Genomic DNA, 15017 nt, shown 5'->3' with positions numbered 1-15017 from the left:
GACACCCGCTAATTGTGGTGGGGAAGGTGAGGATGAAATCTGGATCAAAGTCTGGAGCCGTGTGGATAATTGTGCACACGCCAGGCTCAGCCTTCATGCAGCGTGTCCTCCTGTTTCAGAGCTGCACTGACATTTCTCTGCCTCTGCTCATGAAATCTGAGTGAGCCCACTGCCCGACAGGTCTGCTTCATTTTGCAAATGACCACAATAAAAGTAATAGTAAAATAAAGTTAAGATTCACTTGGTAAGATTGGCTTGTTGGCTCACCCCCGCCTCCCACAGTAGTGTGCATGTGTATGGGAGGAGTGAAAGATAGAGCTCATACCCGAAACAAAACCATACATGGCCTTTGTAAAACCCTGCAAACTCCACCTTGTAAGATACTTCCTGGTGTTTGTAACCTTTGATGCAACCTGAACTCTACGGTGTGTAAAGCTTGACTCAATGCAACGTTTCTGAGCACACTTCACAAACGCCTTTAGTTATGTTCAAACGGATAACTGTGAGACTGTGTGCTGGAATTAATAACCTGTTTTGCTGTATGGTGATGTACTGTGAAGATGTTGCTGTGAAGTAATACTTCCTGCCTGAACAGCAGAGTTGTAACAGGTTTCTGCTCACAGCTTCTTACCCTGACAGGATGGTTTAAATATTAAAATGACTGTGCAGTCCTCACGAGCCAGTGCCCCTACTTGCAAATTTGCCATTTGATTCACACCAGATTTGAAACTATGCCAAAAAAATAACATCCTCCAGCAATAGCCTACTTTTGTTTTGCTTCCTGTCCACGCTCACTGCGCCTTCACAGCAAATACTACACAGACACTGGTCAGGAATGACGTAGAGTGACACTGTAGTTTATTCATTCATACAAATTCAAATTTGTGTGTGTTACTGTCAGCCAGCTACAGAGGAAAGCAGGCCCATAACGGTACTGCATCATTGAACCATATAATGCGTCCATCATTCAACCACATAGAAAAGACATACAAAGTAATTGCACAGGTTGATGTACGTTTGACGTACAATCGGTTTCCCTTTTAACACTGAACTATGGGGAAATGTTTGGATTATAAGGCAGGGGGATAAGTAACTTCTGACATAGCCAGAATTGTTGATGGAATGTGTTTCAGTAAAGATTGCAGCAGGATTCTCTCCTCTCTAATCTTACTTCGAAATGTTCATATTATCAAACATGATTCCTACAGTTGCAACAAATGCAATATACTACAGTACAAGAAAGAAATTTTTTTGGAATGCATAACTATGGTAATCATAAGGCATATTTGGCAGTTTTGTGTAGTGTCCGCAGTAAACTTCCTGTCAGACGGACGTTCCTTCCTTCAGCTCGACATAATCTCCCTTAAAAACACAAATAAGAAAAAGATTAGTGTCCAAATAGACAAGCACGCTATAATTATTTGAGCTTAGAAATGTGTATGTATAGTCTTACTGATGTGCAAGTTGCCTCACCTTGCCCTCCAGGTGCTCCTGTAGTGTTCTCACTGTGTCTCTCTCTTTGGTCAGCTGCTCCTGAGTGGCTTTGAGAAGCTGCTGGAGCTTGGTGGCTGCCTGGCCCAAGTCTTTGGACAGCTTCTTCTCCTTCTCCAGGCGCTCCTGTTGTGACAGCAACAGCAGCAAATGTTACTTTAAAGTAAAAACGACACTCAAATGGAGGCCCAATGTGTTCAATATTAGATAAAGACACAAAATGAATATTAATATGAAACGACAAACTACATCCTCTAACCGTAAAATTGTGAAATAATTCCGCAGCCCTTTTAAAAATGTTACTTTATTTCTCAGCAAAATTTTCCTAGCGACCATTGTGACTGACTGTATTTCATAATCCCACTTTTCATCCCAAAGTTTTATCTCTCAATCAAGACAAACAAGGCAGAGTAAGTTATGTAACCAGCTGCCCACTCATTTGGACCAAAGCAACAGCAGAACACATTACAAAATATAACCGTCACTGGGGAAAATAGTAAGGTAAAAACATTTTAAATAAAAACTGCTTAAACAGAATCAAGTTAAATCACATGCTATTGTATAAATAAACAAGACAATAATAATAATAATAATAATAATAATAATAATAATAATAATAATAATGAGCTGAGTCTAGACTATTTCTCTAATATATCTCTAATATAGATTCTCTAATCTCTGGCTATATATTTTGTCTATATTTATTTTCTAATGTGTAATTTAATCAACATTGAACTTGAGCCTACATAAACCAAGTGAGGACATGGAGCAGGACCACCTGTTGCTCTGATATACTCTGCAAATTTGTAATAATCCTGCACTTAAACAAAAAAAAAATTTTTTTTAAAAAGAACAAAAAGCATCAATCACAGTTTATCTTTGATTTAGCTCTCTGTTACTTGTTAACCCACCTTGAGCTGAGCAACATCCTCTGTGTCAGTTTGTGGCGACTCTGCAGAAGCATTCAGTTGACCCTGAAGTTCTGTGATGGTTTTCTGGGCCTGGAGGTTTGACAACACACAGTGACGTCATCCACTGAGAGTTTATTAGTAAACATCTAGTGCGACAACACGAAAAAAGGTGGTTACCTGCTCAAACTCCTCTGACAGCTGCTGCCTCTGAGCCGCCTCCCCGCGCAGCTTCTCAGTTGTCTGACTCAACTCGTTCTGGACCTGATGATAGACAAACACACAATAAACACACTGCAGACAAATGCTAGAGACACACACACATGCGTGTATGCAAGCATTCTTGTGTCGAAGCAGGAGCACTGCGCACGCACACACACACGCACACAAGCTGCTCGACCTGCAAGCCAAGTTAGTCTCCTCTCAGACTTATTTTAGGTGAAAAGCTCGAGTCAAATGCAAAATTTCTGTTGCGGTTAAGAATCCTACAAACAATCTGAAAACAAAGGTAGAGAGGTGAGCATGCCGAAATAGGTGAGAGAGAGCCATGTTAGAGTTATATCCACTCAGTCAATTCAAATAATGGTTAGCATAAACAGCTCGTGTCAGAGGAGAACTGGACAGACTGGAAATGCTGCACTTCTTTGTCATCTGCTATTCAGTATCCGTGCATCGTGGCCACATTGTTGATTCAGCACATGGGTTTGACTGCATGCTGCTGATATAAGCCAGATCACAAAGACCTTGTTTTAATAAATAAGGTTTAACATGTCAATGACAAATGCATCTCTTGTATTTTCTGTTAAATATAACCAAGCTGATTTGAGAAATAATTTCGAAACAAACAGAAAACAGTCCCAGTCACTGTCCAGTGCTCTCTGACAGGAAGTTGAGGGTGCCCTGTGACCTCTGCACCCTGACCTGACTGGGTTGAGCCTCAGCTGGGCCATTCTGTTCGCGCTGAGCCCACATCGTGATCTCGCCCAGCTGCTCTCTGACCTGAAACAGGAAGCCGTCGCTAGTCATGGGTTGCATAACCTCCATCCATGAATCCCCTTTGTGTTAAATGTCACTGACACCTTGCTTAGCTGGCTGTGTAGGTTTAGGAGGGATTTAAACAAATTCCTAGATATGTGACATCTCGCAAATAAGATGTCTTCATCTCACTCCATTGGTATATGAATGAGTGAATACTGTTTGGAGGATGGGAAAGCAGTAGTCTAAAGTCACCTGTGCAAGCTCATCCTTGTGTGCCTGGGATTCCTTCTGGGCCAAATCCAGCTGGCTCTGACACTCTGACAGCTGCAGCTTCAGCTGAATACAGAGCACGCCACAGGAATGAACAGATGTTAGACTGGCATTGTTTTAAATGCAGGGCAGAGGTTGAAACCTTTTAAAACGTGAAATGTGTTTCATAATATTGAAGTCAAAAAATGTTACATCAAGTACGGATGGCTAATTCTTTACCCTGACCCCTATTTCTATGACATTTCATTAATTAAACATAACATGTCTGAATCGGGATATTTCTGCCAGAGACTACCCAAGAACCCAACAGAAAAACCCAACGTACAACATTAATGTCTTTTTCAACGACAAGACTAAAATTCAAATAATATGAGAATTCACCTCCTTAACAGGTGAACATGCACATAAAACAAGTAAGTAGCAGCAATGCCACCTTAAGTTAAGTTGCTGTAATCTGTAGATTTCACTCATGCTCATGTACCTGCTCCATCTCCTCCGAGGGCCCCTGGTTGTCTGACTGCTTCTCCAGCTGAGCTTCAAGAAGCATCATCTGCTCCTTCAACTGCAGAGAACAAAGAAGAGTTTAAAAGCTGTTAGCTTACCTCTATGATTATTTAAACTTCTGTGTGCTTGTGGAAAAAAAATCCCCACCTTTTCTACACTTTGGTTTTCTGCTTCCAGCTTGCTGACTTTCTCCAAAGCCTGGTAGTGTGTGAGAGGGACTATTAGGTTTTAAAAATGATGCAGGGGGACCCGCACATGGTGAAACAAATCAAAGTCAAAGTGATTTCAAGGAGATATTATAACTTACCACCCTCAGCTGCTCCTCTGAGTTAGCCATCTTGGACTTCCAGACCAGCTCCTCCTCTTCCACGCTCTTCTGCAGATGTTTCAGCATCCCTTCCTACAGTAGAAAGGAACCAGGGATAAACAGTTGTATAAACCTACCCCATAATCACACAACTCACATATTCTACTACCCTACTGAGAACAAGAGTTTTATATTATATCAATGCCATGATGTCACTTACTGTTTCAGCCAGGACTGTCCTGTACTGTTCACATTCAGCCTGCAGGGAGCTATGGCTCTCCTCAGCCTCCTTCAGTTTCTCAAGCAGCTCCTGAAACAAACAAAACTCCTTCAGACCTTCTTCTGCCAGGTCAATTCAAGCCAGTATACGGTAACAACATAACATGATGGTTTACCGGTGACGCTGTGCTTGACTGAGACCCCTGGCTCTGCTGGCTGAGAGTCTCCTGAGCTTTCTGTGTAAATACTTGTAACCAGTTCGACTAAGTGAAGAGAAAAGCAGACATAATTCAATTAAGTGAGTTTTATTCTACAGAATAATAATGACCCAAATCGCCACACTGAGCAACTCGGCCCCTTTCTCACCTGCTCTGTCTCTAGGGGTATCTGTGGGAAGAGTGTCTGGAAAGTTTCTTTGGTTTCACTTTGTAAAGCTGTCAGCTGTGCCATAGTGCTCTGCTAAAACAATGCATCACATAATCAATGAGGTGATTAAGAGCAAAATCAGACTTCAACTGATAAGCCACTAGTGTGTAAATAGATTCTTACTGCATCTGTCGTCATCTTTTCTCTCATGTCTCTGAGCTGCTCCTGTAGTGATGTGACGAGCGCATCCTTCTCAGTCAGACTGACCACAGAACCAAAACAGACGAGACAGAGATTTAATAACAGACCAAACAACATGTGGGACTGATCCTTTTCATATGTCACGCTCAATTACCTGTTCTGTAGCTGTCCAAGCTCTGCAGCACCATCTGACAGCTGAAACAAATTATGAAACGGCAAATGAGTCACGGCGATAATTCTTTAGCAGAAGTAGAATTGTGCAACACATTGGGAGGTATGCTTACTGGTGTGCTCTTAAGTTGCACCATCTCTTCTTTGAGGTTTTTAAGTTCATCCTGAAGTGACTTGATAAGGCTGGCATCATCACTAAAAAAGGGGCACACAGTTTATATATAGATATAAAAATATCAATAATGAGAAAGGCACAAAAAGGTGTAGCCAGTGTGTAAGATCTGAGCCTGATAGATGGACAGTAAAAAGCAACATACCTCTTATTTTTTTGCTCAAGATCAACGATAGTGTTCGCCTGTTAGAATAGAAAATCATTTCTGATTAGCAGTGACACTGACCATATCTTTGCACGAATAAAAAAAAATTCCTTAAAGCAATCAAGAAGTGATACTATTTGGTAATATATTTAACCAAAGTGCGTTTGCAAGACTTACGGCAGCTTCCTGCTTCAGCTGCAGTTGCTTCAGTTCCTCGTGAAGCGTGTTCAGCTGGCTGTCTCTCTCCTGAAGGCTGCAGGGGAAAAAAAATCATAAAAATCAATAAATGCAACAGCTCTGGATCTGATGTTGACTCTGAAGAAAGAAAGCTCAAACACTCACCTAAGCTTGAGTTGTTCCAGTTCTGCACCATTCACCTGCCCCTGTAGACATGACAAAAATCCTTAGGGGTGACGATGTGGGGTCTCAGCTGTCTAACATTTCAGAAAAGTCAAACTGATAAACTATGTCCTACCTGATTGCTATCCTCCTCCTTTTTGTTCTGACTGGCTTCCAGCAGTGAGTTGATGGAGGCCACCTGCTGTACGAGCTGGCTTTTCTCTGTCTGTGTCTCCTCCAGCTGGGCAGTGAGGGCATCTACCTGAGCAGAGCGCTCCCTGATCTCAGCCTCCAATTTCTCTGTACGAGCTTGAAATTCTGCAGAGACGAAACACATCACTCATAACATATACCATATTTTATATTCTGTGATGCAGCCAGAAAAATGCCATGAATGTCATTTCTATTTCCTATTTTCATTTTACTATCAAGATGATAAACTAAGTCCAACGCCTTAGCACGTGGTAACCATTAAGACCTTGTTCCCCCAGTCTCCAACCTGAGAGTGTGCTGCTTTCCTGCTGGGCCTTGTCCAAGGTGGCCTGCAGGCTGCTGTTTCTACTTTGTGTTGTCCTGAGCTCCTCGCTCACTTCCTCCAGCCTCCTCTGTAACGCCTGATCACTCTCTGCATGGCTGGCCTGAAAACAAAAATGATTAAATGTGTCAGCAGGTGGCAGCAAAGACTCACTACATTATCCTACATAAAGCATTAATTCCCAAGGCAGTAACAGTGCCTGTGGCGCACGTCCTTAAAACATCATATTTCCAGACATTTAAAGAAAAAGAGTGTATCCACAGATAGTCCACCTATGGGACAACCAGAAAATCCTCTGGCTTGAGGTTGTGTAACATGAAAATAAAAATATACATTTTACCAACATGTTGATAAAATGTACAGTTGAACAGTTTGTTTGGATTTGTTTAAGGAAGTGTTTTGTAGGAAGTGCTTAGAACGTTTGAGACGATTACCCTGCCTGTGCCTCTGTGACAGATTCTGTCAAAGCAGCTAATTGCTTATGGCGACTGAACGCTGATCACAGTCCAGCAACACATATAAATTTCACCAAGGCACCAAAACTCATCTCTAGCCTTTCATAATTTGATCATGTTGAGTGAATATTGACTGGTGGCCTGAACTATTGCATAACATGTTAAACTGCTGGAAGGGGTATTAGTTAATGATTTAACTAAATGAGCACTTGACTGTCAGGAAGTGCTGACTCACTTGCTCCACATAACCCGTAATAGTACAGACCAACAACATTCCCAGCAGTAAGAGACTGCGTAGGCTGACAGTGTGACAGTATATGTGAGAACAGCTAATGTACGATATCCCCTGTTCTTACAGATAATTTAAAACAAGTACTTAAAAGTACTGCATGTCTGGAAGTCACTTGCTGTAAATGGCATCAGACTGCTCCTGGTCTTTTACAGCCAATTACAGGAAGCTTGAGAGGAGAGATGTTCAGACACACACACACATTCCAGCTGGTGCTGTGAAGCGTTTTGCCTGCAGCCCCGTCATTGTACGGCTGCATTCCAGCACAGCCCTGGGCTCTGTGATTACAAGGCAATTAAACTTCCCATAACATTAGAGGGTCGGAGGATAGGTGGGAAAGGTCTAGACTTGTATTTTGTAGAGACTATAGCTAAATGGCTGCTCAAATAAAAAAACAGCATTTCTTTTTTTTTAAAAGTTAGAATCAGTGTGTTTCCATGTGTAAACCCGATTACGTCCAATGTAATTCATAATAGAGATGATGTGGTGTTCCCATAGGCCAGGCCAACCTGCAGCAAGGAGAGCTGCTTCTCAGCAGCGGAGACCTTGGCTTCCAGCCCCTTCCTGATCTGCTCATCGGCAAGGAGACTCTCTCTCTTCTCTCCAAGTTCCTTGGTTATCTTTGCGCATTCCTGACGCAGCTTAGCCAGCTCCGCATTTTGTCTGAGGACAGAAGGAAAGAGAGGGGGAGACACAGGGAGAAGGAGTCAGAACACATGCCTCACTGACATAAAGGCAAATGTTTAAGTCTGGTACTGGGCATTTGTACACACTGTACTCAATTTTCAGCTGAAGTAATATTAATATCAATATAAAGAGCTGCAAGCATATCATCATGCATCACTGCTGCTCAGGGAGGTGGTGAGGGAAAGACTCACTTGCTCTCAGCCTGACTGGTGGCCTGGTTGAGGGCATCACGGAGAATGGAGTTCTCCTGCTGTAGACGTGCAAGTTGAGCACTGGGGCCTTTTTCCAGCTGGTCCTGCAGGCTGAGGATCTGGAAGAGTCCCATTTTTTTAATGAACTAGACACACTGAACTTTTGCACCTTGGGTGGCTGCTTGGCATTTAATCTTTGTCAGGACCACTGAATTTCAAAAAAGGAAAAACTGCATCTTCACTTCAAAACGTGATCCAAGAGGGCAACACAATAAAAAAATGAAAAAAGCACACTAATCTGAACTGCATAGTAAGAAAATGTAACACATGTGTATAAGAACTAACCTTTGCATTGAGCCTCTGGGTCTGGGCTACATGGTCCTGGTAACTGGCCTGCATGCGAGCTTGCAGAGCAATCATTTCTTGTTCCCTCTTACTCAGCTGGGAACTCAGTCTCGTCTCCACGCTGGCCACCTTGGACTTCTCAGCAGACAGCTCCTGATAAACAGACAGCAGTCAGAGAGCAGATTCAGATTCACTGTAATGTGTCTGTGGCCAAAGATCCTTTCTCCCTACAACTATTGTAATGAATAGTTGTTGGGAAGGATTTTTGTGGGGATATTCTCCTCTAGTGCCACCTCAATGACGCAATTTTTCACACTTTCACACACAGTTCAGGGTAAGACCACATGATAACCCTCCTGGCCTTTTTTGAGCTCTGACCTTGACCTGTGTTTACTTTGCATACATGATATCTTAAAATATACAGAACATTCTGCCATGACATCTGCTGAGTGTAATCTTGCTATCCTAGGGATGGACTCTGACCTTTCATCTACTGCCACCCATAGGGTGACAAAGATATTACATGAGATTGTACATGTAACATAACTTATGTAACGGGTGGGATCCCATTCAATGAGTGAGCCTATACTTCTTGGTGGATGTATTATGATCTCCTTGTTTCTTTTAGTGCCCCCTTTAGGCCAAAAGATAAGAGGACTGCAGGTTATTCTACACTTTTTGCCTCAGTAGCAGTAAGATTTCATGCATCCAACATCTTTGTTTTCTGATTTGCTGAGTATTGGAGTCTCACAGCTGCTGCCAGCAAAACCTTATAGCAGATGATGTGTTGTGGTGAGAATTTGGCAGCATCTGCAACACTTCAGTCTAACCTTGTTGAGTTCTCTCAGGCGGTTCTTTGCTGCAGCAGCGTCCTCTTGTTCTGCCGCCAGCTGTTTTTCCCTCTCCTCCAGTTGTTTCTTCAGCATGGCCACTGGGTCTCCTTTCTGAGTGGCCTGAAAAGACAAATGTAGACAGAGAGACAGAGTGAAAACTCCTTTCAGATCTCAATTGCATTCAGTGAACTATTAGTGCCTGTGCAGTCAGCTAGCCTTGCAGGTGTCTTTCCTCATTATTGACAGAAGTATCTCATACCATGTGCCAGGTGTCCTGAATGATGCCAACTTTCTCGGACAGGATCTCGATGAGCCTATGAGCCTCCCCCTCGCTGAACACCATGCTACTGATAGTGGATACCAGAGCCTTGTAGGGCAGGTACAGCGGAGCATCAGCAGAATCCACCACTGCCACTATAGAGACAAACAAAACATTTCAATGAAACATACCAACAGGAATTCAGACATTATTTCATGTTTAAACCTAAAAGCCCGGCAGTTTTAAGGCTCATTAGGTTGTCACAGTGAAGTCTGAATTCCCACATGACCTCAGGAAAAGGACAAGGTTGTGACTTATCCTTTGGGTCTAGGGCCCTGTGCAGCTTCAGATGGCAAAATGATGGGGCACTGTGGCACCAGTCGGAGACAAGCCTCAGACAAGGGAGGACCCCCCTCCCTCCCCCTTTCCTATCCATTGTCAGGGCACTGAGAGCCTTTGTCAGTTAACAAAACAGGGCAGCGGTGTTTGGACAAGCTGGCTTGCTCTATGCCCTCCAGAGCTTGAGTGCCAGACATTACCCACCACTGCCATTGGCACAACTTTCCACGGGTACACAGTTAGAAGATCATCAGTACTGACAGGGTATTACTGCCTTAGATTGTGAGTACATGTGACTCAACTGTATAGACATGCCCCCATTCTACCTCCAAATGCTTAAGTCCGACTCCACCAGTGTTATGGCGAACGTAGTTCCTGCCTAGACAACCACTTCCATCAATTCAGGGGAGAAGGCTAATTTTAACAATGATGGTTCTATTGTAACAACATATTGATAAGACTGCACTGGCTTTGATCCTTAAAATGCAGAGAAGGGGTTAAGAGTAAGTGTAGTTTGTGGAGACCTTTGGACCTTGATTTCAACTAAATACTACTGTGCATTAAATAAACAATGTGATGTGTTTTTACAGGGAAGGACATCCGTTAGCAGGGCTAGGCAAGACCAAACAACAGGTGTTTTTTATTAAAACATTTTTAACGCAGTTAAATTATTGGTTTAAAAAGTCTTATTAATCAGTGTAAGAATACTGACGGGTCACACACTGACAAGGAAAGTTACCAAACACCTAAATATAGTGTAGAGCTGTGCTGATTTTGGCACAGTGGCACCAGTTGAAATGTCAGCTTATGTGATACCCTTCAGAGTCACAACAGACTGGGATATTAAGACTGGCAAGCTATGTGTATTATTCCCTTTCCATGTTGAGGTTATATGTGGATTTTTAACATTCTGGCAGTGCTGTCATCATTAATAACCAGTTGAAAACCACAGACGAGATGAAAAAATAAAATGTACCGTTATAACTGCAAAGTGGTAAGTAGTTATCTCTAAGGCATAACTGCTTACCAGGCTCACTCTTTTTCTTTGAGGACTTCTTCTTGGGCTCCTGTGCCTTTGCTGCAACAGCAGGAGCCTGCTGTGATCCCACTGGGGGCACTGCCATCACTGGGACATCTTTAGTGACAGCCTCCAGCACTGGGGCAGCCTTGGATGGAGCTGATGAAGACTTGGCTGGGACTGCTGCAGCCTTCGCTGGTGTCTGGGAAGATTTGGCTGGGGCAGGGGCAGACTTGGCTGATGCAGGAGCAGACTTAGCCGATGCAGGGGCAGGAGAGGACTTAGCTGGTGCAGAGGCAGGGGCAGACTTAGCTGGTGCAGAGGCAGGGGCAGACTTAGCTGGTGCAGGGGCAGACTTAGCTGGTGCAGGGGCAGACTTAGCTGGTGCAGGGGTGGGAGTGGACTTAGCTGATGCAGGGGCAGACTTAGTAGATGCAGGGGCAGACTTAGCTGGGGCAGGTGTAGAGGACGGGGCACTTGCTTTAGCTGGGGCAGAGACAGGGGCCTGGGTTGATGCAGGGACTGTGGAGGACTTGACTGGTGCAGGGGCAGACACAAGTGGAGCTGTTTGGGTTGAGGCTGGCTCGACCTTAGCCATCTTCTTCTTCTTCTTCTCTTTAGGTGAGGGTGCAGGCGAGGGCTCGGCAGCAGGGCTTGGTTCAGGAGCAGCAGTCTTGGGCTGGGTGTCTGCTGGTGGTGGGGCCGCAGTTGGCTTAACCTCTAAAGCTGGGACAGGCTCAGGAGCGGGAGCAGCAGCTACAACTGGGGCAGCAGCAGTCTCAATGACTGCATCACCTTCATCAGCCTCTTCAGTGTTTTCCTGCTCTGGGATCTTTCCATTGGGCTTTTCTTCTTTCTTCTTTCCACGGCTCTTCTTCTCAGCTACTTTGTCCTTCTTCTTTTTCTCAGAGCGAACAGATTGTATTTTGCCCAACTCTCTGCGTTGTTTAGCCAGGGCTTCCTCATAAGAGGTCTCCTTCATGGAGAAGGTGGAGACAAGAGCAATCCCGACGGCCGAGATTACCATGAATCCACCAAACACCATTATCCCAAGGGTCTGGGGGTCGTAGATATCCATTGTTCAATTTCAGTAAATCTAAAAAGAGAGTGAAAGACTTGTCAACACAGCTAAAAATAACTAAAATAAAAGAAACAGATTACTGTAAACAACCTAACACCAAAAATTTGTATGAGGGGAGAAACAACTTCATAGAATAATTCATAGGTGTGTCTAAAGTGTAATACCAACAACAATATTTCTCTGTGCCTCGGCAAAATGAAGCTGACAGCTGGTGAAATAAGAGAAACTGGTGACAGAGAATTTTGACAATTGCTGTAGAACTACAGTTTTTACCCTAAACAGCCTCAAGGTGTCTCTGTTCTCCCCATAAACATTTGCCTTGAGGCTGGCTATGTAATGTAGAACAGCACAACTTATCAGCAAACTGTGTGGCAAATAGCAGCTCAAAGTCACACTCAAAGTTAAATCTCATACACCACTTAATTTGGAAGTCCAGCACTGAGCTTTCTGTTGTACAAGCAAACAAACAAACTAAGCCAAAGTAAACACAAATGGACCAGCATCAGTCTAAGAACTCCCTTTCCTTATTATACAATCAAGAAAACCCTCTAGGCAACGTTTCTATACAGATATGATTTACAACTTGAAACATCAAGTGTCTTAATTTTATGGGTTATTACACGGCCGTTGCAAAGTGGCACAGATGAACTAGAATGGAGTGGTTATATATAAAAATGTAATTTTACCATCATAGGTTGGTTATACAGTCCAAAATGCACCAAAAATATAAAAAAAATATAAATAAATCAAACACTTAGTGTTATTGGTAATACTGGTTAAACTTTATTGAGATACACAAACATCATGACATGTTCTGCTAATGTTGCTGCTGTAATTCATATTCAACCATTGACAAAGAGTTTTGGAAAGGTTAGCAGATCCTGTGTGGGCAAATATCCCAGAGCAACTACTACACAAAACTGGCTCCTGTTACTTTTGCTGCTAAAATTATCAGAGCTATTGTGGAGTTGGGCGCATGTGTGAAAGGGTGTTAAAATAAATCAACTACTTACAGTATTAAACAATCAAAGACAGAAACCCAAACCATAGAGGCAGAAAGGGTAACAAAAAAAGTAGATAAAGTACAGGAAGTTACCAGCAACTGCCAAGATTTCCAGCAGTTCGGCTGGTGGTTATTGTTAATTTCCTGCCCTGCAAAAAAAACATACCTTAAAGGCTATTTCAACAATCCCTTTAAGGCTCTTAAAGGCTCCTGTCATAAAGGAAAATGTTTAGCCTACAGGAGAGGAAAGACGACTGAGAGAAGATGAAAGATGGGGGACACTGAAACCGCTTTGATATTTTTTTTTTCTTTCTTTCTTTTTTTTTTTTTTTTTTGGCAGCACCGTCAGTTATATCCTTGTTTATATTATGGATGAGGATGTTATCCAATCAGAAAATACACAATGTGGAGCTTTATTGTTTTACAACAAACCAACACTGTGACGTGGTGGAGGAAAAGTGCTGAGCTGCTTCAGTGTAACTGAAACAAGAGTCCAGAGTCCCTGTTCATGGCAGGGTCTGAGAGCTGGAAGCGAAAGGGAAGAGTTTGTACTGCCTCCTGATCTGTGATGTCACACGTCAGTGCATCTCCAGCCCCGACTGAACTGAAAAAGATCACTTCCAGAAAACCCTCTGCTGGTCGGGGTCCACAAGAAATAGGGCTACAAGTTAAAGCTTACCATTGTGTAACTATTACAAACTCTACAGCCTAAATATCTGGCTTTCATTCACGGGCATTGGCACACCTACAGGGGGGTGGGGGTGGGGGGGGGGGGGGGGCATTAGGACGTAGAATAATCATCAGCTACAATGAAAATCTACTGGCTTTGCTAAGACATTCAGGTAAAATGAGTAAACGCATATTTCATTGCCTTTACATGTGGTATTCTGTCATTAGGTTTGGAGTTAGACATGCTCTAAGGTTAAGAAATAACCGTAAAAAAATCCCCCACTTTTCCCTCTACACTTTAATTCAGAAGCACTGTGTTCCAAGAACTTCCGAGATAGTTTATTTAATATGAGACTAATACTAAATGTATTATACCGAGACTACAACTGATATAGGCCTTCAGGATTGATTGGACATTAAGGACACGTTACATGGTCGCCCTTTAAAACATGCATCGAAACAAACAGAGAGCGTGTAATTGCGCCGTTATCTCGATGTGATGTGCTTTTAATCATTCCTTGCAAGTTAGCATTGAAGCTAACACTGTGAATCAATTAACTTGGCTAACGTCCTGCATATTGAGGAATAAAGTGTCGGTCTACTGAACAAAAATGCGCTCCAAAAGCTACAATAAAACTGGAAACCGAATAGCTAGTAAGGGGGGGAAATCTAAAATAATTTTACATAACTTTAATCGGCTGTCTCTCTGTAGTAGTAGTTAGCAGGAGTTAGCTTCCAAGCTAGCAACCGCTGGCTCAATGAATAAAAAATTCCAAGATTCCCAGACTTACCTCGCTGGTTATGTAGCTGCGCCTGTTTGCTTCAGAGGGCCTGGGGAGAGGGCAAAAAGCTTTGAGTTGGAGATGAAGTGACTTCTGAGCAAAGGTGTCTATTTATCCAGCTATGTAGCTAAGTTGCTTTTTTCAAGCGCTCTCCCCTCACTCCGCTGGAGAATCCGTGGTCCGCTGTGAAGTCGTGGCACTTCGAGCTGGCTAGACGTGCTGGCCCCGTGCCCCAGATAGCGACCATGAATCCAGGAGGCTTCTGATTGGTTGGAATGCACTCAAACCGGAAATGAGCACACTGGGAGCTGTAGTCTTCTACACACCTGGAAGGACTCAGTGAGTCCGGCAGTTTTCAGTCAAACAAAAGTGGTTTGTTTGAAATGGAAACTAACTAAGTACAATTATTCAGGTTAAGAGCCGAGGTAAATCGTCTCCGAGACCTTTCTTAAGTGTTTTA

The 15017-nt window shown here is 43.1% G+C and overlaps 1 protein-coding gene across 7 annotated transcripts; it reads right to left on the bottom strand.

Moving 5' to 3' along the window:
- Positions 1 to 836: 836 nt before the first annotated feature.
- rrbp1a (ribosome binding protein 1a) lies at positions 837 to 14750 on the bottom strand. Of its 7 annotated transcripts, none has more exons than XM_071481185.1 (27): positions 14567 to 14744; positions 11032 to 12118; positions 9666 to 9820; positions 9404 to 9526; positions 8574 to 8726; positions 8229 to 8347; positions 7860 to 8013; positions 6571 to 6709; positions 6208 to 6389; positions 6075 to 6115; positions 5910 to 5985; positions 5733 to 5770; positions 5529 to 5610; positions 5399 to 5439; positions 5227 to 5305; positions 5044 to 5136; positions 4854 to 4940; positions 4679 to 4768; positions 4459 to 4551; positions 4299 to 4349; positions 4129 to 4209; positions 3630 to 3713; positions 3321 to 3398; positions 2580 to 2663; positions 2403 to 2492; positions 1474 to 1617; positions 837 to 1362 (listed from the first exon to the last, which is right to left on the bottom strand). In XM_071481185.1, the coding sequence occupies exons 2-27, from the start codon at positions 12098 to 12100 to the stop codon at positions 1324 to 1326; spliced, it is 3465 nt and encodes a 1154-aa protein (XP_071337286.1). In that variant the 5' UTR covers positions 12101 to 12118; positions 14567 to 14744; the 3' UTR covers positions 837 to 1323. The 7 variants fall into 7 exon arrangements, with proteins under 7 accessions (XP_071337286.1, XP_071337287.1, XP_071337291.1 ...); XM_071481186.1 differs by having other exon boundaries at positions 5044 to 5133; XM_071481187.1 differs by having other exon boundaries at positions 1188 to 1362; positions 5044 to 5138; positions 5244 to 5305; positions 14567 to 14706.
- Positions 14751 to 15017: the final 267 nt, after the last annotated feature.

Source organism: Trachinotus anak, unplaced genomic scaffold, assembly GCF_046630095.1.
Source record: "Trachinotus anak isolate AG129_WGS33_773 ecotype Australia unplaced genomic scaffold, CSIRO_AGI_Tana_v1 ptg000007l, whole genome shotgun sequence".
Classification (NCBI taxonomy): Eukaryota; Metazoa; Chordata; class Actinopteri; order Carangiformes; family Carangidae; genus Trachinotus; species Trachinotus anak.
This window is presented reverse-complemented; position numbering and strand designations above follow the sequence as displayed.